Below are 19,029 nucleotides of genomic sequence, written 5' to 3' on the forward strand. Positions count from 1 at the left end.
TTCTGTCCCCCTCACTTCTGAAATGATGGCTACGCCCCTGCTGCTGGTAGATGGTGAACTGCATCATTTTGTTGCACAAAGCATCTTTCTCCACTGATAACCATTCTGATGACAAAATACACTTCTTGCAGGCAACATATAAATCAAAAACATTTCATTACATTATATCAGATGTTTTACCAATTCTCAATTTTCAGAGGGCTCTTAAAAGCATGAAAGGACTGATGTTTTTCTCATCCTGCTGCTCAGGATAGTAACCAGTTTTGGGACTGTGCGTGTTCTTGTACTGCCATCAACCAATCAACGTGTCATGTTGGTTGAATCACACCTCATATCCTGTATGTCCAGGTAAAAACAGAATGCATTACCTTTATTGTACATGTTGGTTGGCACCTGCACCACGCTGAGGCTGAGGTTGACGGATAGGTTATTAAAATGATCGTTGGGCTCCAGGAGAAACTCTCCTCCCAGCTCCACACTGTTCCCGTCTTCATCCACCTCATTTATAAGCACTGCGTTGAAATACTCGTACTGTTGGAGAAAAATGAGCAAAATAAAAATTATTATTATTAATATATATATATATTATTACATATTATTAATATTCATTTTATTATGTTACAGTACACTTTTACATTTAAAAGTTTGTGGTCAGTAAGATTTTTTTAAATTGCAACAAAAGTTTTCTATTTCATACATATGCGGTACCCTTTCATGGGAACTTCGAACTGCGTCCTCTAGGGGTCGCTATGGGGAACGCCTCGTCGTGACCCGTGTCTGAAGCATACATTGAAAAAACACCAACTCGTTGGCCGGCGACAGCCATGACGTCACTACCGGTGCGACTACAGTATAAATAGGCGCCGGGAGCACACATCATTCTCTTCTTCGTCTTCATTGACTGTTCTGTTTGAAGCGTGCATTCCAAGGAAAAAGTAAGAGTTATCTCTATTTATTTTCAGCAAAAAATCCAGAAAAAAAATGTATTACAAAAATTTCAGAGCAGCACAACTGTTTTCAGCATTAATAATAAGAAGAAATATTTCTTGAGCAGCAAATCAGCATATTAGAATGATTTCTGAAGGATCATGTGACACCGAAGACTGAAGTAATTATGCTGAAAATTCAGCTTTGCATCACAAGGAATAAATTACATTTTAAAACATTTTAAAAAATCTTTACAAGTGTAATAATATGACTGTTTTTGCTATATTTTTGATCACATAAATGGTGATTAAACAAACATTAATAAATATAATCTAACAGGGACTTCACAGAAATCTGTAATGTTTAAGTATCAACTTTGGCTCTGATGTTTCTCTAAAAATGATCATATAGAAATTTCTGACTTTTTGAATGCAGACTTTGTCAAATATGGGCACAGATTCAAACACTTCTGTGAGATTAAAAAAAAATGGTGCAACTAAACCATTAAAAATATCAGTTTACGCACACACACAAACATTTCTCACTGTTGCCCCAGTCGAACTATAAAGGATAACGGACGAAGAACATTTAGATTGTGTCCAGAGGCCCTGCGTGATTAAACTACCTCTCACTTTACTGGACCAGAGGTCATTCTGTGAAAAGAGGCTATCTATCTGTTAGGTGAGTGTACTTGGTAACACCTTTGTGTTTACCATTAAGCGGTGTGTGTATGTGTGTATGCACTTGACTACAGCTCCTGTTGCTCCGTTATGCTTTGCCCACTTTTCTAAAATCCTGTACGGTAAGAGCTACGCGCAACAGCTTCGTGCTCTTTCTGAGTGGTTTAAAACCCCGGTTCCGCCTTGGGCACCACTCCTCCTATGTATCCTCTGGATACCTACTTTAACAGGGTGTTGCTACTAGGGGTCTGTTGAGACAGTTCCTTCAGCACATACAAAGAGAAACGTGCAGTAGAGCGGTGTGTGTATGTGTGTATGCACTTGACTACAGCTCCTGTTGGGGAGGGGGGCATCAGTACAAAGCCCAGCAATGACAGCTCATACCACGGCTGGGCGCTCCGGTGATACACCCCTGGAGGGGCGGAGGGGGAGTGGAGTCGAGAGGAGAAACGCTCCACACTCAGCATTTCTGACAGCACTGCGACAAGCTTTTGAGGGTTATCAACAAACAGCAGGAGCAGGTGCTGCACACCCGACCGAATCCCGGTCTCAGTGGGTTCTGAGTCAGAACTCCTCATTCAAAGAGTCACGGGTCAGAACCGTTTCATCCAGACCTTTAGAAACATTCACTCTCGGCCAGACTAGTTTGTATATACTTACACTAAGGCGGGGGGAAAAATTCAACAATAACAACATCCATGTCATATCCTATATTTTTGGTGCTTTGTTATTATGTATTTGTAATTAATTCATTTATTTTTTATTCTTTTATTTATTCCTGTATCGACATCAAAATCAATAACAATGTTCTTTTAATAAATCATTCTTACACAGCAATATTTAAATGAAAGAAAAATGTATATACACTATATATATATACAGTGTATATATATAGATATATATACACACACACACACACACACACTAAAAATAACATTATTATATATATAGACAGCAATATTTTTATTTATTTACTTTTTCAAGGTCTACTGACTACAGAGATATTAGGGCTACAAATTATTTTAGGAATTTCTTATATTTATTCCTATAATAAATATGCAGATAGATATTTACATACATACATGGAGAATATATACATACATACACAGAGAAATGTTAGGCCTAGAAATTATTTTAAAAAAGGAGTGAAAGAGTATTAAATTTATGAGTGTATAAATATGACTAAATGTGTTACAATTAGTGCTGTCAATCGATTAATCACGATTAATCGCATCCAAAATAAAAGTTTTTGTTTACATAATATGTGTGTGTACTGTGTATATTTATTATGTACATATAAATACAAACACAAGCATGTATATATTTAAGAAAAATATGTTATGTTTATGTATTAAATATATTTATGTATAATATAAAATATAAGAATATAAATATATAAATGTATATACATGTAAATATTTTCAAAATATATACTGTATGTGTGTGTATTTATATATACATAAAGATACACAGAACACATACATATATGATGTAAACAAAAGCTTTTATTTTGGATGTGATTAATCGCGATTAATCGTTTGACAGCACTAGTTACAATAAAGAGTTTGAAGCTCTAAAATAAGCATCCTTCTGTTTAGCAAGAAGATTTCTGTTACAAAAACCACATACAGAAATATAGAGGCTGCAATCTGACTCTTTCACTATAATTAGTTACGTGAATAAAAAAACATTTATGAATCATTGGAAATGTATTCCCACGTATAACAGTGTGAGCGCATGAATTCATTACTGAGGGGGGATACCATTATTTTAAACATATTTTGCTTCAGTGAATTTTCCATTTGTCCCTGAATAGCGCAGCCAACGTTGAGTCATTTATCTTAGTCGGAGTGCGGAGGCTGGAGTGAGGGGAGGGCTTTCCAACACATAAATATATATATAAAAATAATTCACTTCAAGAACTAAGCTGGAGGTCATGTACAGGATATTTGCATAAAGCAGGGCCACACGATTACAGCAAGGAGTGTGAGGGGCTTTGCCATTAAAACATCCCCTAAGAGTCTATTCTAAAGAACACAATACAATTTCCTATTACACCCTATGAAACATCCACGACAATAGGAGCATTTTAAAAATGAATATGCATGTCATTTTAGATGGGTTTGGATATTTCTGACAAAGTGGCATCAGAGCATTAGAACGACTGGGTTTTTCTTTGTTTCTGAACAAAGAACTGTCCATGGTTCTGAAATCATCACATATAATACTACGAAGCAAACTGTACAAGTGTACAAACTCTCTCACCTGTAGGTCAGGGTTCTCCTCATGCTGGAGATGAGCTTCTTCTGCCGCTTCTACGAGCCTCTACAGATGACAGAGAAAACAGCAGAAACTTAGATGATTGATGGCAACACACAAAGATTTCATCTTAATGGGCTATGAGAGCTGTCAGAGATGCAGACATTTGTGATGATGAGCCTCTAACTACATGAAAACACATTTTATAACTTTCATATATTTCATCAATAAGTCATTAACAAATATACTATATATTATAATGCTTATCTGATCATAAGTTAACATGCTTTCAAAATTCCTTTGATTATATATGAACTCATATATTGACTTTCAATAATAAACTGACCCTGAGCAACATTCACCAGAGAATAAAAGTGACAAACCCAGTCATAAAGAATTATGAATTAAATAGTCATACTGAATTATTTATGAAAGTAATTGTATAAGGCGACCTCTTTAAAGTAAAAACTAAAGAGTTTAGTTTACCTGCTGCTTGCAAACAGATATATCACATGGCGGTTTGTTGCCTTGCGGCAAACACAATGTTGTGTGTGTGTAGGACAGTGTATGTTTTGTTGTCATTGAAAACTGCTGGCATGCATTTTTAGTTACATGCCGGTATAATTGCTTCCAATCCACAAAGCGCTTTAGGAAAAATAATTAATACTTGTCGCATTTCGAGGAAATTATAGCAACATAACCAAAAACGAGGCTTTGTGCCAATTTATAAACACCCACTAGAAATATAAGCCAAGCTGCTCTGTAAAACATAATAATAATAAAATGAGGTTATGTTCCTGAAAAAAAAGTATTTGTTTAGGCATGTCAGCAACATGTTGAGTTCCTAATGTTTAGATACAAACAGGGTGCGAATTAGCCTATGGACACGTCTTTTTGTTTTGACCCCAAAAGACAGTCAAAACAAAAGGCTGGGGGTGGCTTACGTGTTCTTTTTACACACAAATACAGTTCAATAGTGTTTTTAATCGCCTCATTAACCACACAAGCTAAATCACGATTTAGTTAGAGCTCGTATTTTCACCTCTCGGCGAACAGGCGGCGCTAGCGACCGGAATAGCACGTTTACCTGAGGAGGTAAGTAACACAACACGACGCTTTTTCCCCGTTGCAATTATAATCGGTCTGAACTTTTAACAAACATGACCAGCGCGTTTACCTGAGGACTTAAGTAGGCCTAACAACACGACGCTTTTTCCCGTTGCCATTATAATCGGTCTGAACTTTTAACAAACATGACCAGCGCGTTTACCTGAGGACTTAAGTAGGCCTAACAACACGACGCTTTTTCCCGTTGCCATTATAATCGGTCTGAACTTTAACAAACATGCAATAAGCATTTTTGGTTTCGGTAGAGATTTAAATCATAAATATTTTCTAAAAACATTAACATTTGAGCCATGTTGTTTTAAAAGTCTAAATGACGCTTAGTTAACTATTAGTTTGCTGCTGAACTGCTAAATTAGCTACACCCTAAAAAGTACACAGACGACAGAGTTCTTCAGAGAAATCGACATCCCTGAAAGATAGCTTATAGTTTTTTACCTAGTTAATTATTTAACCATGCCAACTTTTAAACAGCTTTCAAACAATATGTTAGTGAAATATGTTAGTCAGCGGCAGCGCGCAGATTTCCTCTGTCATGCTTGTGAACAGAAGATGCTTGATCACTTGTCAATTTATTATAGATTTAACATATCACAAGTAGGTTATATAACAAAACCATTAGTGGTTTGTTTACCAAAAAATATTTAAGATAGATAAACTATTTCCGGGTAAATTGCCAGCAGGAAACCATTCAAAAATAAAACCAATCTAAACATGAAACAAAAATGTTTAAATGATGTTTTCCCGTATTTGTAGAATTATTTTCAAACGAAATCAAATGTGCTGCAATGCACTTGGATTTCTGTGGTATAAATTGCATCAACTCCCTTCAAATCCGACAAACGTGTAAATTTATTTCGCATAAATACGCGCGTGCATTTTATAAAATCAGTATGCAGTTGAAAGCTACAAATGCATGAGGTGTATTTCATGGGTTTTTCCTTTCATGGCAAACCGACTCCATTGCATCATAAAGTGACAGTGTGTATCTGCAGGAGTTAGATAAGCCTATCTCCTCCACACACTCCACACACACAGGCAATTAAAGCCTGGACCGCGTGTGTCCCTCTGAAGAATAACGGCATGAGCTGGTTGTAACGGGAAAATCTATATGTTCTTCCATATAGAAGAGAGAAGCTTTAATCGAGAGGATTTTTATACGTTAGTAATACATAAAGCTGTTGCGGCTGCAGCATCCAAGACAATAGATGAGTGATGAAAAATGCTGACTGAAACAATAGAAATTCATGCAAAAATCGTAAAATAACTCGAAAAATAGCTTTTAATAATAAAAATCATTCCAAATTATATGAACAAAAATATTAAGCGTACGCTAAGGCTATTAGTTTAAAAATGAAACGGAAGTCGCCAGCAGAACATATTCAGTTTTTTCCCCACTTAAGTTACTTACTCGTGTGGCCTCCGCTTTTTTCCGAAATATTTCCTCCATATTCTGCGCCACATTTTTCACCAATTTTGCGCCGTCGATCTCCTCTATTCGCACCGACTTCTCATATTCCTTGTATTTCTAAAGAGAAATAAATGGGTCATATTACGCAATGAATTTACGCACGACAGACATTTGACTACTTTTTGTGACAGTGTATTCAAGACTGGATGATATTTTGTAGATTAAAAAATTCTTTGAACAGTACAAACACCTTTAAATACTTTTAAATATAACGCACCTGTTTTCTGTAATTTAACATATCAAATAAAGCAATACTTGAAATAGGCCTATCTATTTTAATGCAGCAATTGTCTGGTAATAGTCAAAGTATTGCATGTATTAGAACATTTAATACAAAAAAAAATCTCTCAGACAAGCACATTGGAAACATTAGGCTGTAACAAAAAAGTAGCAAATAGAAATTAAATAACTAATTTAACTGCATTCATATTTGCACTCTTTAATGCAGCAGATCATTTTATTCTTTACTTCTATTGATGCTATTTGTGTGTGTGTGTGTGTGTGTACCTGTTTTTCTATTCTGGTGGGGACTTAAACCTGAATATACACACAGACTCATGGGGACTCGTGTCACGGTGGGGACCTAAATTGAGGTCCCCACGGGTAAACAAGCTGATAAATCACACAGAATTAAGTTTTTTGAAAATCTAAAAATGCACAAAGTTTCCTGTGAGGGGTAGGTTTAGGGGTAGGGTTGGTGTAGGGCAATAGAATATACGGTCTGTACAGTATAAAAACCATTATGCCTATGGGATGTCCCAACTTTTCACAAAAACAAACCTGTGTGTGTGTAGAGGTTTCTTCTCCATTGGGGCATTTGGTAGTAAAACCTGAAGATTTTTTTTTTATAAAAATACTAAATGATGCTTGTCTAAAATGTAAAAATGCAGAAAGGGTTCTGTAAGGGGTAGTGGATACTGGATAGACTATCATTAGGTCATTAAAAAAACAATAGAAGTCTACGGCAAGTCCCCAGAAAGATAGCTTTACAAGTGTGTGTGTGTGTGTGTGTGTGTGTGTGTGTGTGTGTGTGTGTGTGTGAGAGTGTGTGTGTGTGTGTGTGTGTGTGTGTGTGTGTGTGTGTGTGTGTGTGAGTGTGAGTGTGTGTGTGTGTGTGTGTGTGTGTGAGAGTGTACACATGCACAAGAAAGAGGGGCTGTCAAAATGGTGACAAATAGGTTTCATCAACTAAGCGCCTCCTGCTGGTGATCTAGACCCTCTGCAGAGTGTTTTGACTGGCTCCATGCCTCATCCTGTGTGTGTGTGTGTGTGTGTGTGTGTGTGTGTGTGTGTGTGCGTTTTTGTGACAAATGAGGACATACATTTGTATAATGACAAGGGTATGACATAGGTATAAGAAGGAGAAGGTGACTTTTCAGGACATTACCCCATGTCCCCACTTTTCAAAACGCATATCAATCACACAGAATGGAGTGTATTGAAAATCTGAAATAGCACAAAGTTTCCTGTGAGGGGTAGGTTTAGGGGTAGGGTTGGTGTAGGGCAATAGAATATACGGTCTGTACAGTATAAAAACCATTATGCCTATGGGATGTCCCAACTTTTCACAAAAACAAACCTGTGTGTGTGTAGAGGTTTCTTCTCCATTGGGGCATTTGGTAGTAAAACCTGAAGATTTTTTTTTTATAAAAATACTAAATGATGCTTGTCTAAAATGTAAAAATGCAGAAAGGGTTCTGTAAGGGGTAGTGGATACTGGATAGACTATCATTAGGTCATTAAAAAAACAATAGAAGTCTACGGCAAGTCCCCAGAAAGATAGCTTTACAAGTGTGTGTGTGTGTGTGTGTGTGTGTGTGTGTGTGTGTGTTTCACATTGAAGAATTTTAAATAATCTCAATGGACACCTTATAAGTCTTTGCTTTGTTAATCTCTATAGAAAATCCTAAAACAAATATCTCCTTCAAAGATCTTAAAAATTCAGACATAATACTTAAACTAAACTTCACCAAATCAACATATTTAGCACAAGTAGTGCTAATGATGATGGTGGGGGACAAATAATCATCTATTCCTTTGGTCTAATGGATAGTGTGATAACTCCAAACATGAGTTCAACAGATCATTGGCAACATGACAAGTTAATTTGTCTGTGATCAGTAAATAGTGAAACAGTGATGAACTGGGACATTTAGACGTATGCAAATCTGAAGGAGGCAGTCATGTGTGGCTGTGGAAGAGGGACGAGACAAACAGAGATAAAAATAAAAAAAATGACGAGAGACAGTGATGGAGAGACAGGGGACTGTAAGAAGAGGACTCTACAAGTCTCCATGACCTACGGTTTGCATTGTCTCTGCGTTAATACAGCTGTCGGTCTCATTCGAGTTAGTGCCACAAGCCTTCAGATAAGCGCGCTGTCGTGCGCCTCTCTCTGACAGTGGCTGCTCTGATTGGCTGATAAGACAAATCCTCTCTAGATAACGAGCTCAATCTTGTCGCCGTAATTGGTGGAACTGCTGCTGCAGTGTGTATTATTGGTGGAGGCAGAGCGCTGTGGGTGGGCTGCTTTGGGGAGGCTGGGCGGGGCTTGTCGAAAGGGCCACGCATTGTTGGAGGGTAATTGAAATGGAGTCAGAATTCAGGAGAAAGATAATAAGTTGTCAAGCCTGGGCGAGTCTGGATAATGAACTACACTTCAGACAATGCTGAGTCTGCAGTACAAGCGACACCTGAAGCAACAGCACTCAACGGGCATTGTGATGTTAGACTATTCAAACACACTCAGGCATCGACGCCTGCAGGCTTACACCACTCCACCTGAAAAAAAAGCCTTTCTGATAAAAATAAGTTTCTAGAAAGAAAAATGGATAAACATACATATTTCTCTCATGTCTCATTACATAAATCACATAAACACACACACACAAACACACACAAAAAATAACTAAAAGAATAGACAAACAGTGTTACTGTAACTGATTACATGTAATTTAGATTACACAATCAGATTCCAGAAATTACTTGTAAGCACTTGTAATTCAATTACATTACTTTTTAAAATACTCATAATTAGATTACTTCTTAATTGATTACATGTTATTCACGCAATGGCAATTTGTTCATAATTTATTCTCCTAATTGATAATTTCTTTGAAATCTTTTTAAATATATAGATATAAAAATCATTCTGAAGCCTAAATCAAATTGGCACAAGATTATCCTTCCATGTGACAAACAAATTAGGTCAAAATAAATCTAAAAGTAATTAATAAACAGTCTTACCTAAAATGTGAAATCTAATACATTGTTATTGACTACACTTTATGTTATGTAATTTGAAATCAGTAACAGATTATAATTTGATTAGCATTTATAAGTAATCTACCCAGCTGCCCATCTGCCAAATTTGTCTTACAATCATCAAAAAAATTCTCTTTACAGCTCATGCACTATATTTCATATAGTATTATACAAGGAACAAATTAAAATGTAAGTCGATATCTGATAATCTCCATCTAAGATCTGAAATTTAATTTACATATGTATTCAGATATTCAGATGAAAACTGGTGTGATGCAAAATTGCCAGATTGTATGTCATTGTCATGAAGTTTCATTGTTTTTTGTGTTTGTAATGGACATGATGTACTAGTTTAAATATGCACAATGGAAAATGAGATTCATCAGTAAATAATAACCAAAAAATGAAGACTGTAATCATTTATTCATCCTCATGTCATTCCAAACCTGTATGAAACGCAATGGAAGGTATTTTGAAGAATGTTGGGAACCAAACAATATTGAAGCCAACTGACTTCCATTGTAAGGCAAAAAAACAAAACAAAAAAAAGACAGACATTTCTCAAAATATCTTCTTTTATTTTCCACAGAAGAAAGTCATAAAATGGGAAAGACATGCATATAAGTACATTCATTTTCATTTATGGGTACCCCTTTAAATTTTAGTCTATTTCTCATATTATCACTTTAGTAGACTTGGCGTTTAGCATATGGGTCATATGGACTAGTTTATGTTGTCCTTTTTGGAGCTTGACAGACATGGTTACTGTAAACTGAAGAGTAAAAAAATAAAAGCAAATGGATTTGGATCAACATGAGGGTGAGTAAACAAAGAGAATTTTCATTTTTGGGTGAATAATTCAGTTAACAATTATGCAAGGTAAATCAGCCACATTGGTCTCGGATCAGTGGATAAATGCAACACCGGTAATGGCTCTGACTACACTATAGATTTTTTCTGTAAGTGAGGGCCTTGTAGCTAAAGATAGACCCAAAATCTCAGCTTTAGTTAAACAATCAGTATACTGTAGGTAGACAAAAAGAACTCAATTATCTTTAATATCTCTCTCATTATATCCCTCACAAACACACACAGAGATAGACACCTTTACAGACGCTTATAACTCACTAACATACATTTAAAAACTCAGCTGTAATTCTCAAAGCCTGAGTTTCATTAATTTCTGCTGTTTTATAAACAGACCCGGGCTAGTTCAGTTAAAGAGTCACGTACACACATTCTGTGAGGAGGTAATTACGACGATAATATGTGCACTGATGGTGAGAGCTGTGCTCTTATCTCACACCAACACTAAGAGACTTATTAATACTTCAGAGAGAGAGAGGGTTATCTCAAAACATCCATCACTGTTTTTCCTTCAATAGAAACCGAGAGGAAAAGAGAGGGTTATCTCAAAACATCCATCACTGTTTTTCCTTCAATAGAAACCCAGAGGAAATGAAGTGTGTTCTGTAGTATATAACGCCACCGCATAGTGCATTCAAACAGCAGTAATAGCTACAACACGGTATGGTGGAACAAAGAAACCAGGTGGAGACCTTTATCTGCACAGATATGAACTTTAATAATAAAATATTAATATTGCAATGTGTGTATGTGCCTTTTTTCCTCTTTTGACATTGTTATCAATATGGAATTGTTCATACGTAAATATAAACCATCTACAGTACCAAAAAGACTCCATAATATGAATGGATATGAATGGACAAATAATAAATTAAAAATAACAAAAGGGGGTTGTAATGGCGTCAAATGTCTGCTTTATGCGCCTGTGTGTAATTTCCCTGTTTTTACATCTTGTAATTTTTGATAGAACATTATGATTAATTTAATCATTTAAAAATGTACAACATTTGTCTCAAAATGCCTCAATATCACAAATATCACAAATTTGAACCTGATGACCAGAAAAGATTTGAAGCACTCAGTTCATAATATCAGCTGCCACCATGTGGCTAAAGTGTGTAGTGCATCATCAGATGCTCCTTTGTCATTTATAAAGAGACACACATTTATTCAATTATTCTGTTTGTCTATTCCAGCTAGTCCTACACAGGTGTTTGGATGCAAAAGACAGATCGGGGGGAAAGAAACCGAGTGTAATGGGCCTTATCCAAAAACTCCCTCTCCTGCTTTCTCTCTCACACATCTCAGATTATACACCTGGATGTTGTAAACCAAAGCCATCTGTATTCTTATGAGGTGTGTGTGTGTGTGAGAGAGAGCGAGAGAGAGAGGGGGAAATACCTTCTGTAAGAGCTGAGATCCTGAGTATTTTGAAGCTATTGATTTTATTTCACCACCAAACGCTGAAGCCCAGAGTTTCACCCTGTTGGGGGAAGAAGCCATTCAATCACTGAAATTACTACCCATTATGTCACCATTATTAGCAATACTATAATGATAGATTAGAAATAAAACCATTAAAGTTAAGCAGTAACTGTTTGTAATCATTGTATTGTACTGTACATGACCATATAAGAGCATGTAGGTTTGTAGGTTAAATCCACAAGTTTCTCCCTTGTGTTTCTCATTTACTGTATGACAAAAAAGTTAAGCCATTAAAGCGTATACTGTATTTTCTTTCTACACTGTAAAAAGTAAAAACCTGCATCAAATTAATTGTATACATGATCTGACTCTTAAAAATGAGTTTCATTAGCGTAATGTAATGTAGTGAGGTTGATTATATCATATTACCGTAAATTATATTTGTGGCTCAAATCAAATCAGTTGATTTATCACATGAAGCACATCACCTGACAATTTGTATATGTGCTGTATACATATAACAGCGATTATTAGGGCCTTTTTACCTTTAAATATAATAAAATGTGCATAAATAATAAAAGCCTCTCATATTTGCACTCTAGAGATAACTAGAATATTATAATAGCGCAATAACATCACAAAGCATAGCTGTAACCTCTCTCTAAGTACACTTATGATTATAGATTGTAGTATTAAATGTAGTAATTCTGTTTTGCATACCTTTAAATATAATAAAATACACATCAATTATTAAAAAAATCTTTTTTTTAGATATAACATCCATTTAAATACGACCAAAGTCATCATAAATGATAGCTGTAGCCTCCCTCTCTCTACAAATGTTCATGGATTAAATAGCCTACAGTTTATTAAGGCTTCTCTGTATTTTGCATCCATTTATATACATTGCAATGTGCATAAATTATAAATGCATCTGTTATTTGTACTCTAGAAATTTTAGGTTCTTAAAATACAACTAATGGACAGTTTTATCCTCACTTTTTTTCTATACACATGCATACAGGTTAAGAACAATTATTATGGCTTGTTCTCAATATTGTGCATGCATGCTCTTCTACTCACACTGATAAGGGGATCTCCGGTTGGGACCCCCGCACCTCCAGCACCGTCCAGCACGCGCTCATCACACACAAGAGGAGGTGCATCAGAGGAATTATTCATCTTGATATAAGACTAATTTTCATAGCCTATCTAACAGCAGTGCATGATTCTGCATATTGGAGGTTATAACCGTTTAGGTCACACTTTGCAGTTTATTTAACTGGGGCTAGTTGTCACAAACTGTTATATATGTAAGATTGTTATATATGTAAGATTTTGAGTCAAAAGCACAATTATGTTTCAAATATCAGAGTTTTTGTAAAATAGTTTGGAACACCTAGTTCAACCGTCCAGCACGCGCTCATCACACACAAGAGGAGGTGCATCAGAGGAATTCTCCGGTTCCGCTGCATCCTTCGCCCAAAATTTCTTGCGCTGCAATGGAGCCGGCGGCTCGGGCACTCTTTAGAACTCCCCCTCCTCTCGGTCTCTCTCCCCTCGGTTACAAAAACAGCAGCGAGAGCCGATTCAGCCGCACATCTGCCGCCCCGGCGCGCGTGCTGCCTCCGGAGTTTCAGTCTCTCCGCCCAGCTGTCACACACCCCACGACCTCTTTGACAGGGATACTTGCTTTTATTCCTGCATTAGGGGTATACAGAACAAAACCAGGTTTAAATGCTTATTTTGCGCACTCAGCCTTTTTCCTCAGCGCTGATTATGAGCAAATTAACGCGCGCGCTCTCACTACTGGCTCTGCTGATATTATGATGAACGACACTTTCGGGTCAGTGCATGTACTAAAGGCAGAAGTTTAGGGAGAGGAAAAGCGATTGGAAAGTCATCGAGACAGTGAGGCTCGTGTGTAAACCTAGTGCGGTTTCCCCATGCGAGCGCGCACACGAGAGAAGCTGATGCGAAACTTTCCCTCGGCCACGCGCATTCCTCCGGTTGGGGATGCTTTTGCTCTGATATCAAGCAGTGATGGGGCATATGCTTCGAGATTACGTATTTTAATTTATTAGTCATTTAAAAATAATATTACCGTTTCATATATTAACATTATTATTCATCTTGATATAAGACTAATTTTCAAAGCCTATCTAACAGCAGTGCATGATTCTGCATATTGGAGGTTATAACCGTTTAGGTCACACTTTGCAGTTTATTTAACCGGGGCTAGTTGTCACAAACTGTTATATGTGTAAGATTGTTATATATGTAAGATTTTGAGTCAAAAGCACAAAAGCACGTTTCAAATATCAGAGTTTTTGTAAAATAGTTTGGAACACCTAGTTCAAAACGGACAAAATTAGACAAATATACATGATTTATGCCCTCCAAGTGGTCTTATCTGAGTTGTCATACATGTATGTAAAATATGATTCTGCATATTTCAGATATTATATTTTCATTGAAATGCACATTAGAGGAATAGTTAACCCAAAAATGAAAATTTGCTGAAAATGTACTCACCCTCAGGTCATCCAAGATGTACAGCAGATGAGCTTGTTTCTTTATGGGGACAGATATGGAGAAATGTAAAATTCCATCACTTGCTCACCAATGGATCCTCTGCAGTGAATGGGTGCTGTCAGAATGAGAGTCTAGATAGCTGATAAAAATATCACAATACTCCACAAGTAAAAGACATAACTGTAGCCCTTCAATTAATACTACATGACACAAAGTTTTCTTTTACGTATTATTGTTACAGTATGTTTTTTATCATGCAGCTGTTTGGACTCTCATTCTGACGGCACCCATTCACTGCAGAGGATCCATTGGTGAGCAAGTGATGGAATGCTACATTTCTCCAAATCTGTTCTGATGAAGAAACAAACTTATTTACGTCTTAAATGGCCTGAGGGTGAGTGCATTTTCAGAAAAATCTCATTTTGGGGTAAACTATTCCTTCAGCACAATGCACACTGTTAGACAGAATAAATCAGTAGCATAGCTGCTCCTCATCAACAGATGCCATAAAAGAGCAGATAGTACTCAAAGAAAGTAAGTGAATAAGATTTATGACCATCCACTACTACAGCACTGACCTCTTGAGCCTGATGCTTAACAATGGCATCCAGGAGTTAATTGCTATTCTCTCATTCTCTTTTTTTGTTCCTCTAATTACCACGAGCACATAAATGATGAGGTGCATCTGCGTGTGTGTGGTAAGGGGTCTGATGGATCTGTCTGAACACAGCCTGCGTCTCTGTGCAGTCATGATTAGCTGGTAAATGCATCATACATCACAGACTCAGCTAGAAGCAGCAGTGACTGGAGCTGAAGAACATTTGCCATACTGTACTATTGCAATGCTCTATATCTATCTATCTATCTATCTATCTATTTATCTACCTACCTACCTACCTACCTATCTATCTATCTATCTATCTATCTATCTACACACACACACACATATTGAAAAATGTGGGTTTTTGTTAAAAAAATCAATACTTTTATTGAGCAAAGGATATGAGACTTTTAAAAGCACTAAAAATCTTATCTTCAATTTGTCCTATATTTTTAACAATGTAAATTAAAATGGTTAAAATGAACCTTTTGTTCAATTGGACAGCTTTTGTCTAAAATTCTAAAAGTACATCTATTTCACCTTACCTTAATTTACAGTATATCCATTGAAGCTATAGATGCACATCCAGAAATACAAGTCTTTATTCACTGGTGACCTGGTGGTCCTGCTTAAATCAGAATGACAAAGACAACAATAAGATTAAGAAATGATGGGTCTTTTGGGGACAGAAGCAATAGTTTTAACAACTCTTGAAGCAAATCCGGTTAGTCTGTGCTGGACTTTACTCTCGTCTATTTTAATGCAGGGCACCAAACACAGTAATCTCTGTCTCGTCTTAATGGAAGTTAAAACTCTTAGTGGGTCAAATATAGTACTGGACATATGTGACATCTGGCACTGAAGGTGCTGAGAGTTACTCTGCACAGCTAATCGCAGAACCTCTTACAAAATCTGTCATAATAAACACAGGCACTCACACGCCTTTATGAATGGATACAGATTCCTGGGAGCATCTTTTAAACAACAATATACAATTATTTAATGCATTGATGCAATGTGAAATGATGTAAATTAGGTCAATTTTGCCATTCTTTTCAAAGCCATGACCCCAAAATATAAAAATTCAATGCAAACTTTTAGAGCTGAGAGAAAGTAGCAATTTTTGAGTAACGTGACGTGCACTTTCAGTGTACAAAAGATGTACAAAATTGTACAGCCTCTGGTACACTGTATAATACAAGAGTATTATACAGTGTAGTACCTATACTTTGAGAAATAAACTTGTAAATTTAAACATTTAAAGTAAAGTCAAAAATACAAGTTACTTTATTGCTGTTATTTATCCAAGACATGATCATTAGCAATGAAAAACTTAAGTAGCTGTTTGTTTTATTCATTAAAATCAATTAATCAATCAATACAGGGTCAAATGTTTGGAATAATTATGTTTTCTAATAGTTTTATGTCCTTAATGTTCACCGAGGCTGCATTTATTTGATCAAATATTTAGTAAAAACAGTAATACTGTGAAATATTATTAAAATGTCAAATAACTGTCTACCATTTTAATATATTTTGAATTTATTCCTGTGATTACTACTCCAGTCTTCAGGGTTACATAATCCTTAAAAAAATCATTCGAATAGGCTGATTTGCTGCCCAAGAAACATTCGCTATTATCAGTGTTTACAATATTTTTAAGCAAGGAACAAAAATTTATATTATTAAAATTTCTTTTAAATTGTAACAAAATTGCACTGTTACTGTTTTACTGTATTTTCTTATTAAATAAGTTCAGTTTTGGTGAGCATAAGAGGTTTCTTCAAAAACATTAAAAAATCTTAATTATTCTAAACTTGACTTCAAGTCATTCTTCTGCAATCAAGGGAAGAGCTCGATCAGAGATCACACCCAGGAGGACTTATTGTGTCTTAAGTCTGGATCTTTGGGACTTTTCTTCTTACAGCACCTAATCTGAATAAGAACCCTTTTTTGTGTGTTGTCGACTTGAAGGTGCAGACAGAAAGTGCATGTCTGATGAGCCTGAATGACACAGCAGAGAAGATAGCTTGAAACTGACTGGAAAACTACCAAAACTACAGAAAACGTTTTAGAGGAACTGTTCTTTATCTGTACTTTTAGTTAAGGCTTGAGGGGATGGCCTCTTTCCCAGAATTCCTGAATGACTCGTCTATCCACGATGGCCCTGGTTCAAAGGTGCCCCTGCCTTGGGCAGGATTCATCACGCTGTCCCTCCTCATGGCCGTGTTCTCCATCACAGCTGTCGTGTTGAACGCTACAGTGATAGTCGTCACCCTCCGGCACAAACAGCTGCGGCAACCACTGAATTTTGCCCTGGTCAACCTTGCCGTGGCCGACCTGGGCATCACATTAACAGGAAGTGTGCCATCTGTGGTGACCAATGCCTTGGGCTACTACATTATGGGACGGGTCGGATGTGTATTGGAGGGATTTTGCGTTGCTTTATTTGGTAAGTCTGTTCTGGTTTCATTCCAACACAAAATAATGATTTTAGACTGTATTTAGACAGATAGCACACGTTACGTCTGCAAGAAGTCTGTTAAAGATCACTGGATCTGGAAAGCATCTGCTGTGTACAAACATCTGACAGACGTCGGTTAGATGTTAGTTTTACATACATTCTAAACCGTTAACATCTTAAAGACATCTAATAGATGTTTATTTGACATCTGATAGGAGACGTCCTATAGAGGTATTGCAGATGAGCAACACTCTAAAAAAATACAGATGTAAATGCAGACGTCAAATAGAGGTCTCCATGATGTACATGTGCTATCAGGGTATTATTTAGAACTGTAAATTACATTTAAAAGTACAGTAACTGTGGTGGGACCATACAGTGTAATACATTTCAAAGGCATCTGTTCAAAAAACATGGAAATATCATACATTTTTTTGTACTGTGTAGCTACTGTTGTACAACAAACCTGTTGGTTCACAAGCTGCTCCTACAGGCGATCCTAAAAAAGAGCTTCTTCGTATAGGCTGACAAATGAGACATTTGTAGGGTTTTGAAATTCAGTTCATCCAGCGCTCTTTTCGTTTTCTGCATTCTAAAATAGTGTTTTACTGCATAAACCGCTCCAAACAAATCAGTGCGTAGGAACTGTCCGAATGGTTCAGACTGAATAGCGAGTCGATTCGACGTTTAGCAAACCCGTTTGACCGACTGACACCTAGTAACGCAAGTAAAGCAACATTCGTCGGCAATTCGCCTCACTTTTTCGCATCGCGCTCAGTGTGAAACGGCCTTAATTCATTCGCGAATCGTGTTCTGCTTATTGGAAACTGCCATTTATAAGTGAAAGCGTCCGGTACACAAAACCTGCTTATCACTGAAAGTAAGAAGCCTATAGGCCTACCTTAAAAAAGTTTGATAGCCGCCTGACTTTGATGGAATTCCTTCAAAGTTTCATTAGATGAGTCAAACAGCAACGTTCCCTCGTGATAATAATGTATGATTCATTAAGACATTCGGTTCCTTTCTTTCTTTCTCGTATTTGTTCGTGAATCGGACTGCACTGCACTTTATTTTTTATTCACTAAAAAGACTGCATGTGTTCTATTTGTGCTACCCTGTCAGATCTTGCAACCTCCCATTAAAACAGTAGGTAGTACAATTCGACAACGAAAAATGCTACCTGTCAAATTATGGTTTATTAATGTCTACACCTTCCCCAACCCTAAACCTACCCTTACAGTAATGCAAATACAGTAATTATGTGTTATTCACAGTTGTGGATATAGGGATACAGGTACGGCCAGAAACCAACAATAAATAATTTTTTCTACTTACTAGATTGTGTTTTATTAATGTCTACACCTACCCCAACCCTAAACCTACCCCTTACAGTAATGCAAATACAGTAATT

General features: G+C 36.6%; 2 protein-coding genes across 3 annotated transcripts in view; one reads left to right on the forward strand and one right to left on the reverse strand.

Moving 5' to 3' along the window:
• The window catches only part of LOC107743247 (voltage-dependent calcium channel subunit alpha-2/delta-3-like), a 43,325-nt gene extending 30,153 nt beyond the window's left edge, over nucleotides 1-13,172 (reverse strand). For both annotated transcript variants that reach the window (XM_016556389.1, XM_016556388.1), the window contains exons 1-5: nucleotides 13,102-13,172; nucleotides 11,995-12,076; nucleotides 6,403-6,519; nucleotides 3,873-3,932; nucleotides 369-531 (exon numbers count right to left, since the gene is read on the reverse strand). In XM_016556389.1, coding sequence (XP_016411875.1) covers nucleotides 369-531; nucleotides 3,873-3,932; nucleotides 6,403-6,519; nucleotides 11,995-12,076; nucleotides 13,102-13,163 — 484 coding nt within the window. In that variant the 5' untranslated portion in view covers nucleotides 13,164-13,172. The remainder of the gene's footprint in view (nucleotides 1-368; nucleotides 532-3,872; nucleotides 3,933-6,402; nucleotides 6,520-11,994; nucleotides 12,077-13,101) is intronic.
• Nucleotides 13,173-17,272: 4,100 nt separating this feature from the next.
• Nucleotides 17,273-19,029, forward strand: part of LOC107743248 (parapinopsin-like) — a 9,770-nt gene continuing 8,013 nt past the window's right edge. Inside the window, exon 1 of the mRNA XM_016556390.1 lies at nucleotides 17,273-17,606. Coding sequence (XP_016411876.1) covers nucleotides 17,273-17,606 — 334 coding nt within the window. The remainder of the gene's footprint in view (nucleotides 17,607-19,029) is intronic.

The sequence above is a fragment of the Sinocyclocheilus rhinocerous genome, unplaced genomic scaffold (genome assembly GCF_001515625.1).
Source record: "Sinocyclocheilus rhinocerous isolate Xijiao unplaced genomic scaffold, SAMN03320098_v1.1 scaffold227, whole genome shotgun sequence".
NCBI lineage: Eukaryota > Metazoa > Chordata > Actinopteri > Cypriniformes > Cyprinidae > Sinocyclocheilus > Sinocyclocheilus rhinocerous.